The sequence below is a fragment of the Chiloscyllium plagiosum genome, unplaced genomic scaffold (genome assembly GCF_037043375.1).
Source record: "Chiloscyllium plagiosum isolate Xiang-an unplaced genomic scaffold, Cpla_swu_hap1 HiC_scaffold_47, whole genome shotgun sequence".
In the NCBI taxonomy this organism is placed as follows: Eukaryota; Metazoa; Chordata; class Chondrichthyes; order Orectolobiformes; family Hemiscylliidae; genus Chiloscyllium; species Chiloscyllium plagiosum.
The window spans coordinates 9,202,221-9,218,718 of record NW_028270185.1 but is presented as its reverse complement, the minus strand read 5'-3'; the positions used below and the strand labels follow the sequence as shown (position 1 = coordinate 9,218,718).

The 16,498-nt window shown below is 49.7% G+C and overlaps 1 protein-coding gene across 1 annotated transcript in view; it reads left to right on the top strand.

Annotated features, from left to right (window-relative positions):
• Positions 1–16,240, top strand: part of prkd2 (protein kinase D2) — a 121,749-nt gene extending 105,509 nt beyond the window's left edge. Inside the window, exons 11-18 of the mRNA XM_043680868.2 lie at positions 1,963–2,015; positions 3,060–3,132; positions 4,831–4,937; positions 5,352–5,513; positions 9,177–9,275; positions 10,776–11,043; positions 11,796–11,881; positions 13,575–16,240. Coding sequence (XP_043536803.2) covers positions 1,963–2,015; positions 3,060–3,132; positions 4,831–4,937; positions 5,352–5,513; positions 9,177–9,275; positions 10,776–11,043; positions 11,796–11,881; positions 13,575–13,784 — 1,058 coding nt within the window. The 3' untranslated portion in view covers positions 13,785–16,240. The remainder of the gene's footprint in view (positions 1–1,962; positions 2,016–3,059; positions 3,133–4,830; positions 4,938–5,351; positions 5,514–9,176; positions 9,276–10,775; positions 11,044–11,795; positions 11,882–13,574) is intronic.
• Positions 16,241–16,498: the final 258 nt, after the last annotated feature.

Sequence of the window (16,498 nt, the reverse complement as noted above, 5' to 3'; positions counted from 1 at the left end):
TGGCTCTACAACCACTTTGATGATCTTGATTTGTCAGGAATTCCATTTGTAGGCCTGTTAAGTGGCAGCACTGAGCTGATCACAAGAACTGGGAGTAGTAGTGGGCCATTCAGCCCATCCCAAGCCTGCTCCGCCATTTAATACAATCATGGCTGTTCTCATCTCGGCCTCAACCCCACTTTCTGCCCACTCCCCATAACCCTTCACCAATTAAAAATCTGCCTATATCTCTTCCTTACATTTACTCAATGTCCCAGCATCCACCACACTCTGGACTAGCAATTTCCACAGCTCTTTGGAACCCAGTGTGGAAGCAGGCCATTCAGCCCATCGAGTCTGCCCTCACCCTTTGAAGAGCATCCCACCCAGATCCACTGCACCCCCTATTCCTGCATTTCCCCACAGCTAACCCGCCCAGCCTGCGCATGTTTTCTTTAGATTAGATTCCCTACAATATGGAAACAAGCCCTTCGGCCCAACAAGTCCACACCGACCCTCCGAAGAGCAACCCGCCCAGACCTATTCCCCCACCCCACACTTACCCCTGACTAATGCACTAATCACTACGGGCCATTTAGCACGACCAATCCACCCTAACCTGCACATCTTTGGATTGTGGGGGTAAACTGGAGCACCCAGAGGAAACCCATGCAGACACGGGGCGAATGTACAAACTCCACACAGTCAGTCGCCCGAGGCAGGGATCGAACCTGGTCCCCTGGCGCTGTGAGGCAACAGTGCTAACCACTGAGCCACCGTGCCGCCCCTGCAGGCAATTTCCTATGGCCTATCCACCCGAACCGGCACACCTTTGGGTTGTGGGAGGTAACCCACAATCAGACACAGGGAGAACGTGCAAACTCCACACGGACAGTCACCCGAGGGTGGAATCGAACCCAGGTCCTTAGTACTATGAGGCAACAGTGCTAACCACTGAGCCACCGTGCTGCTCCCCCTTATCCTATACCTACAACCTCTCAGATGAGAAAGCACCCTCTCCACATCTACTGTGTCAATCCCCTTTAGCATCTTCTATCCTTCACTTCGATCTCCTCTCATTTTTCTAAACTCTAGTGAGTACGGGCCTCTTAACTGCTCCATCTCTCCTCCAGGGATAAGACTTTTGGCTCAGGAATACATCTAGTGAGCCCTTTGTATCCACATCAATGTTATCCTTTATCTCACGCTCTCTCTTTAAGTGACGGAAAAGTGTGCATTTACATAGCGCCTTTTGCAATCGCATTACCCAGCAATACCCCCACATGATCTGATCGCCGTCAATTAATCTGTTTTCGGTGATGGTTCCTGAGTGGCGAATATTGGCCAGGGTAGTGCTGTCCCTCGAGGACCCACAGCCGGTGGGGGCATCGACATGGGTGAGCAGCTGCACCCAAACATCAGTACCCCTGACGACGCGGCACTCCCTCAGGCACTACACTTTGCCTAATGGGCTCAAGTGGGATTTGAAACCTCTATCCTCAGAACCGGAAGGCCAGCACCTTGCCCTTCAAAATGGGAGCTGACTCTATCGGCCTCGCCTTTGGCAATGCCCAGGGCGGGTGGACCCCTGCCCACATGGCACACCAGTGGCCTGGTTCAGTACAGCTGACCCCTCACCCCATGGCCCCCACTCAAGGGGAGAGACGGTGGGTTCCCTGCAGTGTCCCTGTAGATGACGCAAGTGGCCATTCCTGATGGATGAATGGAGAGGTACTGGCAAACTGTTGGGCCCTGGGGGATATCACAGTCTTCCACTGTCTGCTGCCCCTGAATTGGTGGCTCAGGGACAAGAAGCCTGTTTACCCTCGGGTGTGGGAGGGGGCCATGGTTGCCTAAAGACAACTCTTACCCCCTGCCCAGGTGGTAAGGCAGTGCCAATCTGAGCTCAGGCCAGCCGACCTGTCCCCGTGCTCATTCGCCGGCTGTGTCACTGATCGGGATTTTTATTGCTTCGCTTTGCAGGACAGGCCTCAGTCAATTTCTCCGTGCCCAACAGTCAGAGTCTGGAGAATGTGGTGAGTATCGCCACTGGGCAGACCGACAGCACAAATTGCCAGAGGGGTGGCAGTGTCTCAGTCATGGGAGATCCAGTTTAATGTAGAAAGGTCGGCGTAGAGGAAGCTTCACTTGGTATTTCATCCCATACTGTTACCTGCCTTAGGAGTGCTTGATGGGGACAGTGTAGAGAGAGCTTTACTTTGTTTTCAGTTTTAAAAGTGTAGAGGGAGCTTTACCCTGTATCAACCCCTATGCTGTCCCAGTTCTGGGAGTGTTTGATGGGGATGGAGTAGAGGAAACTTTACCCTGTATCTAACTCCGTGCTGTCCCTGTCCTGGGACTATATGATGGGGACAGTGTAGAGGGAGCTTTACTCTGTCTCTAACCCCGTACAATCCCTGTCCTGGGAGTGTTTGATGGGGGACAGTGTAGAAAGAGCTTTACTCTGTATCTAACCCCGTGCCATCCCTGTCCTGGGAGTGTTTGATGGAGGACAGTGTAGAGAGAGCTTTACTCTGTATCTAACCCCGTGCCATCCCTGTCCTGGGAGTGTTTGATGGGGACAGTGTAGAGAGAGCTTTACTCTGTTTTCAGTTTTAAAAGTGTACAGGGAGCTTTACCCTGTATCAACCCCTATGCTGGCCCTGTCCTGGGAGTGTTTGATGGGGACAGTGTAGAGGGAGCTTTACCCTGTATCTAACTCCGTGCTGTCCCTGTCCTGGGACTATTTGATGGGCACAGTGTACAGAGAGCTTTACTCTGTCTCTAACCCCGTGCCATCCCTGTCCTGGGAGTGTTTGATGGAGGACAGTGTAAAGGAAGCTTTACTCTGTATCTAACCCCGTGCTGTCCCTGTCCCTGGGAGTGTTTGATGGGGACAGTGTAGAGGGACTTTTACTCTGTACCTAACCCGTGCTGTCCCTGATTTGGAACAGTATAAAGTGATCGTTCTCCATCCCTGTCCTGCAGGGAAACTCCTGTAGAGTATCCCTCGGACTTCCCTCCCTGAGGTATTTGCATTCTGTCTGCCTGTTCCTCTCACTCTGCTTTCCTTCCGCCAGGATATTGCGACTGTCTACCAGATCTTTGCAGACGAGGTGCTTGGATCAGGCCAGTTTGGGATTGTTTATGGAGGTGAGATTATCCAGACAGTGCAGACTGGCATTCATGTGGCGCTATCTCCAGTCCTGGTTCCGTTCTTCCACTTTGGCGTATAACAAAGCATCCAATCCCCCTCAGAACAATTCCCTTGTTCAACCGAGTGAGACAGTAGCATTGTGGCAGTGTCACTGTACTGGGACTCCAGGTGCCCAAGTGAATGCTGTAAGACTCCATCCAGTGCCCTTTAGGAAGGGAAATCTGCCCTCTGGACTACATGTGACTCCAGACCCACAGGGATGCGGTCAGCTCTTAGTGATAGGCAACTAATACTGGCCTAGCCATTGATGCCACGCTGCATGAACAATGTCAAACCCAACTCCGAGTCTGATGCCATATTTGCAGGTTTGCTCAGGGAGTAGGGGATGAGATACCAACTCCAGCCACAAGACCGTGGCTTTGGGACACACACAGGTGGTCATGGAAATTGTTGACTTTGTAAAGTTAGAAAATGAAGAAATTTGGTCCAATTTTGTATTTAACAGGATCTGTAGCTTTTCTGTGTGCGCGTGTGTGTGTGTCTGTCTGACTGTGTGTGTGTGTGTGTGTGTCTGTATGCAGGTCTGAATGTTTGTGTGTGTCTGTTTGTCTCTCTGTGTGTGTGTCTTGTCAGCATGCCTGTCTGCGTGTGTTTCTGTGTGTGTCTTGTCAGCATGCCAGTCTGTGTGTGTTTCTGTGTGTGTGTGTGTGTGTGTGGCTTGTCAGTATGCCTGTCTTTGTGTGTTTCTGTGTGTGTGTGTGTGTGTGTGTGTCTTGTCAGCATGCCAGTCTGTGTGTGTTTGTGTGTGTGTCTTGTCAGCATGCCTGTCTGCGTGTGTTTCTGTGTGTGTGTCTTGTCAGCATGCCTGTCTTTGTGTGTTTCTGTGTGTCTGTGTGTGTGTCTTGTCAGCATGCCTGTCTGTGTGTGTCTGTCAGCATGTGTGTGTGTGTGTGTCAGCATGCCTGTCTGCGCGTGTGTGTGTGTGTGTGTGTGTCTGTGTGTGTCTTGTCAGCATGCCTGTCTCTGTGTGTTTCTGCGCGTGTGTCTGTGTGTGTGTGTGTCTGTCAGCATGTCTGTGTGTGTGTGTGTGTGTGTCAGCATGTCTGTGTGTGTGTCAGCATGTCTGTGTCTGTGTGTGTGTGTGTGTCTGTCAGCATGCCTGTCTGCGTGTGTTTCTGTCTGTCTGCGCGTGTGTCTGTGTCTGTCAGCATGTCTGTCTGCATGTGCGTTTGCGTGTGTGGGGTAGTGGGTTCATAGAGTCATACAGCATTGAAACAGACCCTTCGGCCCAACTCGTTCTTGCTAACCAGGTTTCCTAAACTGAACCAATCCCATTTACTTCCATTTGACCCGTATCCCTCTCGACCTTTTCTATCCATGTACCTGTCCAAATCTCTTCAATGTTGGAATTGTACCCATCTCCACCATTTCTGCTAAAGAATACTTGTTGACAGAAACCTTGCACTCTGGGCCTGGTTTTTACCTGCCTTGGGCCTGGTTTTTACCTGCCCTGGGCCTGGGTGGGAGGCATTGGATAAATATCTAGACAGGGAAAGCTCTAGAATTGACGCAACTCGGATTGGCGGCTGTTTCAAAGAGCTAGCATGGGTGCAGTGGGCTGATTGGCCTCCCCGCAGTGGTTCAAACACATTGACTGTTCCCTCGCACCCCTATCCCCTGCTCTTTGTTCCCAGGCAAGCACAGAGAGACCGGGCGGGACGTAGCAATCAAAGTCATTGACAAACTACGCTTCCCAACCAAACAGGAGAGCCAGCTACGCAATGAGGTGGCCATCCTACAGGTAAGCTCGGGGCTGGGGGTGGTCACCCGTACGGCAGATTGGCCCCTGAACGGGAGGGGCTGCAGGGGGTGGTCTGTTTCTGTCCGTCTTTCCGGTGCTCTATGGCATAGTGTTGATCTGACTGGCGATAGGTTTCCTGCCAATTTTCCTCCATTCAAACGCTCAACTGAAGGCGACTGGGCCAGGAGGGATTCGGAGGACTGACCGACTTCCCAGAATTCACTGCCACCTTCCTGATGGACTTCCCAAGTAGCTGGATACTCCTGAACGGCTGACATCTTTTATCTATCTTTTCCTGTATTGCCCCATTAAATGCCATCTCTGCTGCGGGTTGGCAGGACCTATCTTTGCCCCCCCCCGCCTCGTTGCTGGGGTAACCTCCTCCTGCCCTCATTCTCCCTCCTCTGTCCACAGGGCCTGTCTCACCCTGGAGTGGTCAACCTGGAATGCATGTTCGAGACTCCCGAGAAGGTGTTTGTCGTCATGGAGAAGCTTCACAGTGACATGTTGGAAATGATCCTGTCCAGCGAGAGGGGCCGGCTACCGGAAAGGATCACCAAGTTCATGATCACACAGGTAACCGACTGGATTCCTTATCTGCTGCGTGTTCAGAGTCAGGCAGCAGAGAAGCAGGCCATTTGGCTCAACGTACCTATTCCAACCAACGATCACCAAACAGCACTAATTCAATTCACTTGCACTTACAGGTTGTATGGTGATTCTGTGGTTAGCACTGCTGCCTCACAGCGCCAGGGTCCCAGGTTCGATTCCAGCCTGTCTGTGTGGAGTTTGCACATTCTCCCCGTGTCTGTGTGGGTTTCCTCCTACAGTCCAAAGATGTATTAGGATGAGTTGGCAATGTTAAGTTGACTCATAGTGTCCAGGGGATGTGCAGGCTGGATGGGTGATATATGGGGGAGGTGGGCATGCTCTATGGAGGGCCAATGTGGACTCGATGCGCCAAATGGCCTTTTTCCGCACTGCAGGGATTCAATTCTTTTGAATCCCACAGGTCTATAGCGCAGAAAATGGCCCTTCAGCCCATCTAATCTGCTTTAGTCAAAAACAACCTTTTGAATCCCACTTTCCGGCCCGTAGCCCTGGTGTCACAAGTGCACATCCAAATGCTTCCTAAATGTTTTGAGGGTTTCTAAAGAGTTTTTCCTGACATCCTCTTTCAACTTCCTGCCCCTCACCTTAAACCCATCCCCCCACAACCCCTAGTCATGGCTAAATGTTTCTTCGATGTCCCTCGTAATTAAATCCAACTCAGTCACATCGCCCCCTCAGTCTCCTCTACTCCTGTCCCATTTTCCCCAAACCCCCCCCTCCCCCGTTTGAACTGTTTCCATAATCTACAATTTCCACTCCCATCATTTCAAGGATTTGTATTTATATTTTAAAATAAATGAATCCAGCGAGCAGCCAAATTAATTAGCTGCAGTATTGCTTTATCCCAGCAGGTGGTGCAGCTGAGACCTGTGGCTCTACATCGTCCCCAAGAGGAGCTTGGTTTTATTGCAACAGTTTGATTTCATTTACAACAACTTGTAGATTTTGGTGGCGCCGTTTGTGTATTCTCACAAGAGAGAAGGGAGGGGAAAAGAGCCATTCGGCCCGACTGGTCTGTGCCAGTATTTATGCTCCACAACATAATGGAGTGGCATTTGTGGGTGGCACGGTGGCTCAGTGGTTAGCACTGCTGCCTCACAGCACCAGGACCCAAGTTCGATTCCACCCTCGGGTGACTGTGTGGAGTTTGTACATTCTCCCCGTGTCTACATGGGTCCCCTCCGGGTGCTCCGGTTTCCTCCCACATTCCAAAGATGTGCAGGTTAGGATGAATTGGCCATGCTAAATTGCCCATAGTTGAGATTAGAGTGGTGCTGGAAAAGCACAGCAGGTCAGGCAGCATCCCAGGAGCAGGAAAATCGACGTTTCGGGCAAAAGTCCTTCAGTAGTCCTCACTTTTGCCTAATTGCCCATAGTGTCCAGGGATGTGTAGGTTAGGTGCATTAGTCAGGGGTAAAAAAAAATAGGGTAGGGGAATAGGTTTGGGTGTGTTACTCTTCGGAGGGTCGGTGTGGACTTGTTGGGCCAAAGGATCCGCTTCCACACCGTAGGGAATCTAATTCTAATTCAACACCATGAGTCATCAACACAATCTTTAGGGAACTTCAGAGAGGAGGAGGGAGGGAATTATAGAGCTGAAACTGGAATCACCTGCACCATTAGTGAAGTAAGGATCTGCCAAAAAAATAACAGAATTGCAAGAGTGCAACGTTAAAACGTGGTGCACTGCAGGAACCGGCCCTTCGGCCCACTGTGTCTGTGCCAGCCACAATGCCATTTTAAACTAATCCCACCAGTCTGCACCTGACCCGCATCCCTCTATTCCCAGCCTGTGTCTGTCTAAATGCCTCCTAAATGTGGCTGTTGTATCTCCCAGCTCCTCTGGCAGCATATTCCAGGGACCTACCACCCTCTGTGTAAAAACAAGACTTGCTTCATACATCTCCTTCAAACGTCTCCCCCTCTTGCCTTAAACCTGAGGCCCCTAGTTTTGACATTTCCACCATGGGATAAGGTCTCCTGACTATCTATGCCTCTCATAGTTTTATAAACTTCTATCAGGTCGCTCCTCAGCCTCCGACGCTCGAGATAAACCAATCCAAGTTTGTCGAGACTCTCTTCATAGCTCATACACTCCAATCCTGGCAAACCACTTCTGCACCCTCTCCAAAGCCTCCACATCCTTCCTTATAGTGTGGCAACCAGAGCTGCATGCAATACTCCCAAGTGTGGCCTAACTAAAGTCTTGCCAACTTTTATACTCAGTGCCCTGACCGATGAGGGAAACTTATGCCGTATGCCACCTTTACCATCTAATCCACTTGTGCTGCCACTTTCAGGGAACTATGATCCCAAGATCCCCCCGTATATCAAAGCTGCTCAGGGTCCTGCCATTCATTGGACACTTCACTCTTGCATTTAGAGTCATACAGATGTACAGCATGGAAACAGACCCTTCCATCCAATCTGTCCATGCCAACCAGATATCCCAACCCAATCTAGTCCCACCTGCCAGCACCCTGCCCATATCCCTCCAAACCCTTCCTATTCATATACCCATCCAAATGCCTTTTAAATGTTGCAATTGTACCAGCCTCCACCACATCCTCTGGTAGCTCATTCCATACACATACCACCCTCTGTGTGAAAAAGTTGCCCCTTAGGTCTGTTTTATATTTTTCCGCTCTCACCCTAAACCTATGCCCTCTAGTTCTGGACTCCTCAACCCCAGGGAAAAGACTTTGCCTATTTACCCACATTTGTCTGGATTAAAGCTCCACCTTGCCATTTCTTTGCCCAATCTTCCAATCTGTATCTCTTGACAATCCTCTTCATTATCCATGGCTGCAACAATTCTCATGATGTTTGCAAACATACCCATCTACACTTGTATCCAGATCTCAAGGGAGCTGGAGGGAATTGTTTTTATTCACTCCATTATATAGGCCATTATTTATTGACCATCCCTAGTTGCCAATGAGGGCAGTTAAGTTAGCCATATTGCTGTGGGTCTGGAGTAACATGTAGGCCCACACCAGGACAACAGTTTCCTTCCCTGAAGGATGGTGAACCAATTGGGTTTCTCCCAACAATTGGGGAAATAGACTCTTAATTCCAGATTTTGTTTGTTTAACTTAAGCTTGGGCAGGATTTGAACCTGCCTCCCCAGGGCATGGGCCCAGGTCTCTGGATTAACCATCCCATGATAATGCCACTAGGCCATTCCTGCCTCCTGTTACAACCAGAGCGAGAGACAGGGCCATGGGGGAAACAGCACCAATCCACCACTGTTTTGGGGTACCAAATCCTGAATGGTCCAAGATGGAATTTAGCTTTTCCTCACCACATTGTCTGCTGTATGTGGCTTTTCATTTGAGGCCAATATTGAGGCCAATACATACAAATGGGAGAGTGATCAGAAAAAAAAAGGTGGGAGGGGGGGGACTGTGCCCTATTTGAATTAACATTCCAACCCCAGCCCCAGCCCATCCTTTAGTGTTTTTGAGTAAACCTGGATGTTGGAATATGGGTGTGTTACGTGTTAAATCTGAATGTCTAGGCCACAGTGGGACAGAAAGCAGTGATAAGCCACTTAGACTGAAAGCCCAAGGGGATGACTGACAAGATGGCACTGTTTATTGAGTTGTTTTCTTTCTGTTTCCACAGATCCTTGTTGCCCTCCGGCACCTACACTTCAAGAACATTGTGCACTGTGATCTCAAACCAGAAAATGTGCTGCTGGCGTCAGCTGAGCCCCTCCCTCAGGTGGGTCACTACGGTGATCAAGATGGCAACCTTCCATCCCCACATTCTCTGACCTCCTCAAGATGGCCACCTTCCGTCCCCACATTCTCTGACCTCCTCAAGATGGCCACCTTCCATTCCTGCATTCTCTGACTTTCTCAAGATGGCTGCTTTCCATTCCCACATTTTCTCCTGACCTTCCCAAGGTGCCTGCCTTCCACACCCCCACGTTCCCCCTTGACCTTCCCAGAATGGCCACCTTGCATGATCCCTGCATTCGGTCCTTTCAAAGCCACTCACACCCGTCTTGATCTGGAGCTGCCTCCCTTCCTGCACCGTGGGATTCCAGGGTTTGAGAAGGCCACCAAATTCTCAAGGGGCAATTAGGCATGGCCAACATTTGCGGGCTGAACCAAAGATTCCTACGTTCCGCTGAACAAATTGCAAGCACAGCAGGAGAACTCGAAGGAAGGGATTGGGACTGACCTGGCCTGCACTTCTGGATTTGGCCATTGGGGGGAGCACCCTGCCTTAACCCCCTCTGCTCAGTCCCAGGGTTACCTTGACCAATGGTGAACTGATGATAAGGGGAGGTGGTATTATTGCCGAGCTGTTAATCTAGCGACCCAGGTGGGTTCGAATCCCATCACAGCAGAATTCGAATTCAATTAAAAATCTGGGATTAAGAGTCTAATGATGATCATGAATCGATTGTTGGGGGAAAAACCCATCTGGTTCACTAATACCCTTAAGGGAAGGAAACTGTCATCCTTACCTGGTCTGGCCTACACGTGACTCCAGGCCCACAGCAATGGGGTTGACTCTTAACTGCCCCATAGGCAGTAAGGGCGGCACGGTGTGGGCGGCACGGTGGCAGTGGGCGGCACGGTGGCACAGTGGTTAGCACTGCTGCCTCACAGCGCCAGAGACCCGGGTTCAATTCCCACCTCAGGCGACTGACTGTGTGGAGTTTGCACGTTCTCCCCGTGTCTGCGTGGGTTTCCTCCAGGTGCTCCGGTTTCCTCCCACCATCCAAAGATGTGCAGGGTCAGGTGAATTGGCCATGCTAAATTGCCTGTAGTGTTAGGTAAGGGGTAAATGTAGGGGTATGGGTGGGTTTCGCTTCGGCGGGTCGGTGTGGACTTGTTGGGCCGAAGGGCCTGTTTCCACACTGTAATCTAATCTAATCTAATCTAAATGCTGGGCTGGCCGTCGTGCCCTCAACCTGTGAATAAATTATTGTTTAAAAAGCCTCGTACCAGTTTGAGGGGGAAGAGCTGGATGCTATTCAAATGCCAAGCAAGACTTGGTTTGAATACAATTTTGAAATCGAGACGTCTCCAAGCGACGGAATATCTTCTGGGGATTGGGAAATAAAAGCAGGATCATGTGACTCCAGAAGAGGCGGAGTCAATAACTATGGCCTGTTGTTGTAAACTCAGTCGATGAATAATCCATCCCATTCCTCTGAGCCCTGCCTTTGGCACCTTCTGTGACTCCCCCTTCTCCCTTTGATCCCAGGTGAAACTCTGTGACTTTGGCTTTGCCCGAATCATCGGCGAGAAATCCTTTCGCCGCTCGGTAGTGGGCACCCCGGCCTACCTGGCACCTGAGGTTCTTCTGGACAAAGGCTACAACCGCTCCCTGGACATGTGGTCAGTGGGGGTGATCCTGTACGTCAGCCTCAGCGGCACCTTCCCCTTCAATGAGGACGAGGACATCAATGATCAGATCCAGAACGCTGCATTCATGTATCCACCCAATCCCTGGAAGGAGATCTCGCAGGAAGGTGAGGCAGAAGGTGGGAGGGGTTTGAGGGGTGGAGTTCTATATCTAACCCTGTGCTGTCCCTGACCTGGGAGTGTTTGATGGGGATAGTGTAGAGAGAGCTTTACTCTATATCTAACCCTGTGCTGTCTCTGTCCTGGGGGTGTTTGATGGGGACAGTGTAGAGATAACTTTACTCTGTATCTAACCCTGTGCTGTCCCTGACCTGGGAGTGTTTGATGGGGACAGTGTAGAGAGAGCTTTACTCTATATCTAACCCTGTGCTGTCCCTGTCCTGGGAGTGTTTGATGGGGAACAGTGTAGAAGGAGCTTTACTCTGTATCTAACCCCATGTTGTCCCTGTCCTGGGAATATTTGATGGGGGACAGTGTAGAGTAAGCTTTACCCTGTATCTAAACCCAGTGCTAAACCCTGTCCTGGGAATATTTGATGGGGACAGTGTAGAGGGAGCTTTACCCTATATCTAAACCCAGTGTTGTCCCTGTCCTGGGAATATTTGATGGGGGACAGTGTAGAGTAAGCTTTACCCTGTATCTAAACCCAGTGCTAAACCCTGTCCTGGGAATATTTGACGGGGACAGTGTAGAGGGAGCTTTACCCTATATCTAAACCCAGTGTTGTCCCTGTCCTGGGAATGTTTGATGGGGGGTGTGCTGTGTATATTGGATTGCAATCCAATCTCTAACATCGGTTCGAGAAGCCTCTAAGGAGGAGGAAGCGAATGATCAGCTGAAATCTCTCTCCTTTTTAAAGGCATTGATCTGATCAACAACTTGCTCCAGGTGAAGATGAGGAAACGATACAGTGTGGACAAGTCTTTGAGTCACCCCTTCCTGCAGGTAACCTTTTGGCTCCTGGGGGCTGGGGTTGGGGGTAGGTCGGTCAGTGCCTCAGATTGTCCTGTGTTCAGCCCCAGTGTTGGAACTGATCTGGTGACCCAGCACAATACAGAGGGAGTGCCACACTGTCTGAAAACTCCTCCCCCCAGGCCCCCTGCAGTTTGCTGCTTCAGTTTAGGGTTGAAGGTGCAACGTCACCTTTTCGGATGGGTTACAGGATCATCCCGAGGTGTCTTGGCTAAATCCCATCATGTTGCTAGCTACTTCGGCCATTTTGCATGGAATGAGACCATTACGCCCATCTCTTCTGATGTCCCAATGCCATTCTGTTCAAATTCTCCTCTCTGTGATTGCCGGATGAATCTCGGTGATGGTGATCATGGGACAACCATTGCCTTTTATCAAAACCTGTCTGGTTCACCGATGTCCTTTTGGGAATCTGTCCAGCCTTGCTTGGTCAGGCCTACATGTGACTCCTGACCCACAGCACTGGGGCTGTCTCTTCCGTCTGAATTTACTGAACAAGCCACACTTTTCAAGCTGAATTAGGGATTGACCTTGCCAGCAATACCCATGTTTTGCGAAAGAATAAGTCAGTGGAAACCTTCCTGTGAGATTGGTGCCATGCAAATGGCCCATCTGAGTCAGTTGGCACAAGTGGCATTGTACACCGGAATCCCCCTTCCTTATTTCATTCCCGTGCCATATAAAGGAAAGTGGGGGGAGGAATGCAGAGGAACCTCAATTATCCGAACGAGATGGGCGGACACTATTTCGACCGGATGGTTGATTATTTGGATAATCGATTTTACCTTAAACAAGGAAAGTCATGCTGATCTAACGCTGGGAGAAAGCGAGGACGGCAGATGCTGGAGATCAGAGTCAGGAGTGTGTTGCTGGAAAAGCACAGCAGGTCCGGCAGCATCCGAGGAGCAGGAGAATCGACGTTTCGGGCATAAGCCCTTCATCGGGATCTAACGCTGTGCAGTAGCAGAGAATGTTTTTAAATCTATAATTTTAATGTATTGAGCACAAGAAGACACAGACTTCACATCAGGAACTAAATAAAGCAATGATAACGTGAGAAAACTTTTTAAAAATGCAGCAGTAGTTAGCATTCGACATGCAGTGGCGAGGGGAGCACTTAACAAAGTCCTGAACGGCTTCAACGATCGCAAGAGCATTTGTCAGTTTCCGCGAGTTCAGTCTCTTGTTAGAAAGACCGAAGCACTGCCTCACGGATGTGTTTATGTTCTCTGCCTTTTTTTTTAAAATGAACGGCCCAGTAAGGTGACATACTGTCAAACATTTCATTTTGCAAGGTATTTTGCAAAGGGCTTTGCCGGACCTTGACATCATCTTCGGATCATCCGAAATTCGGATAATCGATATTCCTCTGCAGATCACAAAGGAGTAGGCCATTTGGTCCATCTAACTCTATCTGTACTATTCCCATATTCTTTAGTCTGGCCATAGATGGATTCCGGGGATAACTGTAGAAATTGGGGATGATTTGGGAAGGGGAAGTGTTTATTGAGGGTAACCTGGCTGTGGTGCACCAACTATCTGTTTCCCAACTGTGATGGTGACAGCCCTTTCAGTTTCACAAAGGAATAAGAGAACGGTCTTTGAGTCCAATTTCTGACAACTCCACATTTCCTCCTCCTATTCCCTCCCCCCGCCCCGGATACAGGGCCAGCAGACGTGGTTGGATTTGCGAGAGCTGGAGTGCAAGATTGGAAAGCGGTACCTGACCCACGAGAGCGATGACCCACGCTGGGAGCAATGCAGCCAGGCACAGCACCTACAGTACCTGCCCCACCTCACCAAACAGCCCCCTTCTGCTGCTAGCTCAGGCAGCAGAGATGTGCAGAGACTCAGCGAGAGAGTCAGCATCCTCTGAACACACTCCTGGAGTTCAGGAAAGATGTTCATACCCCTTTAATACACACTCAGTCTCCCACACACTCTCTCACAACCAGTCTTTCTCACTCTCTGTTTCTGTCTTTCTCTCGCATGTGCGCATATGCTCTTTCTCTCTGACTCTCTCTTGTGCTTTCACTCTCTCTGACTCTCACATGCTCTCTCTGTCTGACTCTCTCGCACATACTCTGTTTCTCTCACGCACTGACTTTCGCACACTGTCTATCTGACTCTCTCACACAAACTCTCTCTATCTGTTTCTCTCTCACACTGACTCTTTCGTGCACACTCTATCTGTCTGTCTGTCTCTCTCTCTGTCTGACTCTCACACACACTCTGTCTGTCTGTCTATCTGACTCTCTCTCACACACTCAGTCTATCTGTTTCTCTCACACACTGACTCCCTCGCGCACACTCTGTCTGTCTCTCTGTCTGTCTGTCTGACTCTCGCTCACACTCTCAGTCTGTCTGTTTCTCTCACACTGACTCGCGCACTTACTGTCTGTCTGACTCTCATACACTCTGTCTCTGTCTGTCTGACTCTCTCTCTCGCATAGTCTCTCTGTCTGACTCTTCACACACTCTCAGTCTGTCTGTCTGTTTCTCTCACTGACTTTCTCTCGCACACTGTCTGACTGACTCTCTTGCACACTCTCTGACTCTCTTTCTCCCTGTCTGTCTGTTTCTCTCACACACTGACTTTCTGTCATACACACTCTCTGTCTCTCACACACTCGCTGTCTGACTCTCTCACACAAACTTTCTTTCAGTCTTTCTATCTGTTTCTGTCACACTGACCTTCGCACACACTCGCTGTCTATCTTTCTCTCGCGCACACACACTCTCTTTCTCTCCCTCACTCTCTCTCAAACACTCAGTCTGTCTGTTTTTCTCACACACTGCCTTTATATCGCACACTTTCTCTCTCTCTGTCTCTCACACACTCTCTCTCTGTCTGATTCTCTTGCACACTCTCTGACTCGCAATCTCTCTGTCTGACTTTCTTGCACACTCTCTCTGTCTGTCTGTCTCTTGCATACTGTCTGACTTTCTGTCTCTCGCACACGCACACTCACACTCTCTCTCGCTCTCTCTCACACATACTGTCACGTATTAAAGGTTTCGGTTGGTGAGGGCTCCATGGATTGAGACTTTAACTCCCTGACCGATCAGTCTTACTCCTGCAGTTTGGGAGGTCAGGATCTCACTCAGAGGGATGTGAGAATCTGGTTATTCGTGGGGCTGCAGGAGAGGCTTGGTCCTGTACATTAAAAGCCTTCCAACCCAAACAGGGTACAGGGTGGTGGTACAGGAACATTCAGTCTGACTAACGAAGCTGCTGATCTGCCTGTTGGTTGGGGTCAATATTTAGGAGAGGGGTAATTAAAAGGGGAAAGAAATTAATTCCCCCCCCCCCCAAAAAAAAGAGACAGTGAGCTATGGACATGTTTTAAGCGTATTTTATAATCACAGTACCTTTAGTATTTTTAAAGATAAGAACATTGTACTCCTTTAGCAATCCCTGCTCCTAAACTGGAAGGGACAATCACCAGTTTGCTGACCCAGGGGCCGCCTTGTTTTCCAGATGAAGCCAGTGTTAACTATATTGCTTCCTGCATTGGATTAGCCACATTGGTATTACAGCGGCCAATATTCAGAACTTTTCTTTAATCTACCTGTTCAGAGATGCTACTACACACCCTCAGGAGCAGGAGGGACTTGAGCCCAGTCCTCCTGGCTCAGAGGCAGGGACACTGAGCCCTCGGGAGCTCAAGGAAATGGTGGGGAACGTTCCCAGTTGGGGTCGGTGACTCTGGGAGCACTGTCCAGGAATCGAGGCCTATAAAACCTCCCAGAGCCTGCCTCAAACTCCCAGCCTTGAGTCATTGAGGTGGGGAAGGGGCAGGAGGGAGTGGGGGCTGTCAGTTTGTATCAGTGTGGGACCCCCTACAGATAGGACTGGGTGGAGGGGGCTAAACCTTGCAAAAGGAGGTAAATCCTAGAAGGGTTCAGAAAGTTACAGCGAGGGAGCTCTCTCGCTTGAGTAAATGCTACCAGCGTTCTCTGATGTGTTGTACGTTACTTTATTTATATAAATATATATTGTACAGAAGCAGAGACTACAAACTGAGAACAAAAGTATATTAAGTGTTCCCATGTCTCCGCGTTGTTGTGTGGTTGGGACTGTGGGTTTGTTTCTAATGTTACTCACGGCAACTGTCATTCCATATACGCCTTGTGAACATCAATGTGAGTTTGTGTGTGTTTTTTTTAAACTGTAGAAGGTTCCTGCAGTGCCTGAGATTATGTCTGTCTGTGTGTGTCTCTGTGTCTCTCCCATAATTTTTTTGGTCTCTCCCAACTCTCAGCAAACCCATTCCCCTATTGTTGTGGTGTGTAATATGTATATTTTTAATAAAAATGTATTTCTCTGCACATTCTTCGGCTGTGGTTCAGTGGGACCAAGGTGTTTACCTCTGAGTCAGATGTTTCCAGGTTCAAGTCCAACCCAGGAACCAAACTGAACATCTATAGGCTGGCATCCTTTCCAGAGCTCGGAGTGCTGCACTGTCGGAGGGTCAGTGCTGAGGGAGTGCCGCACTGTGGGAGGGTCAGTGCTGTGGGAGCGCCGCACTGTGGGAGGGTCAGTGCTGAGGGAGCGCCGCACTGTGGGAGGGTCAGTGCTGAGGGAGT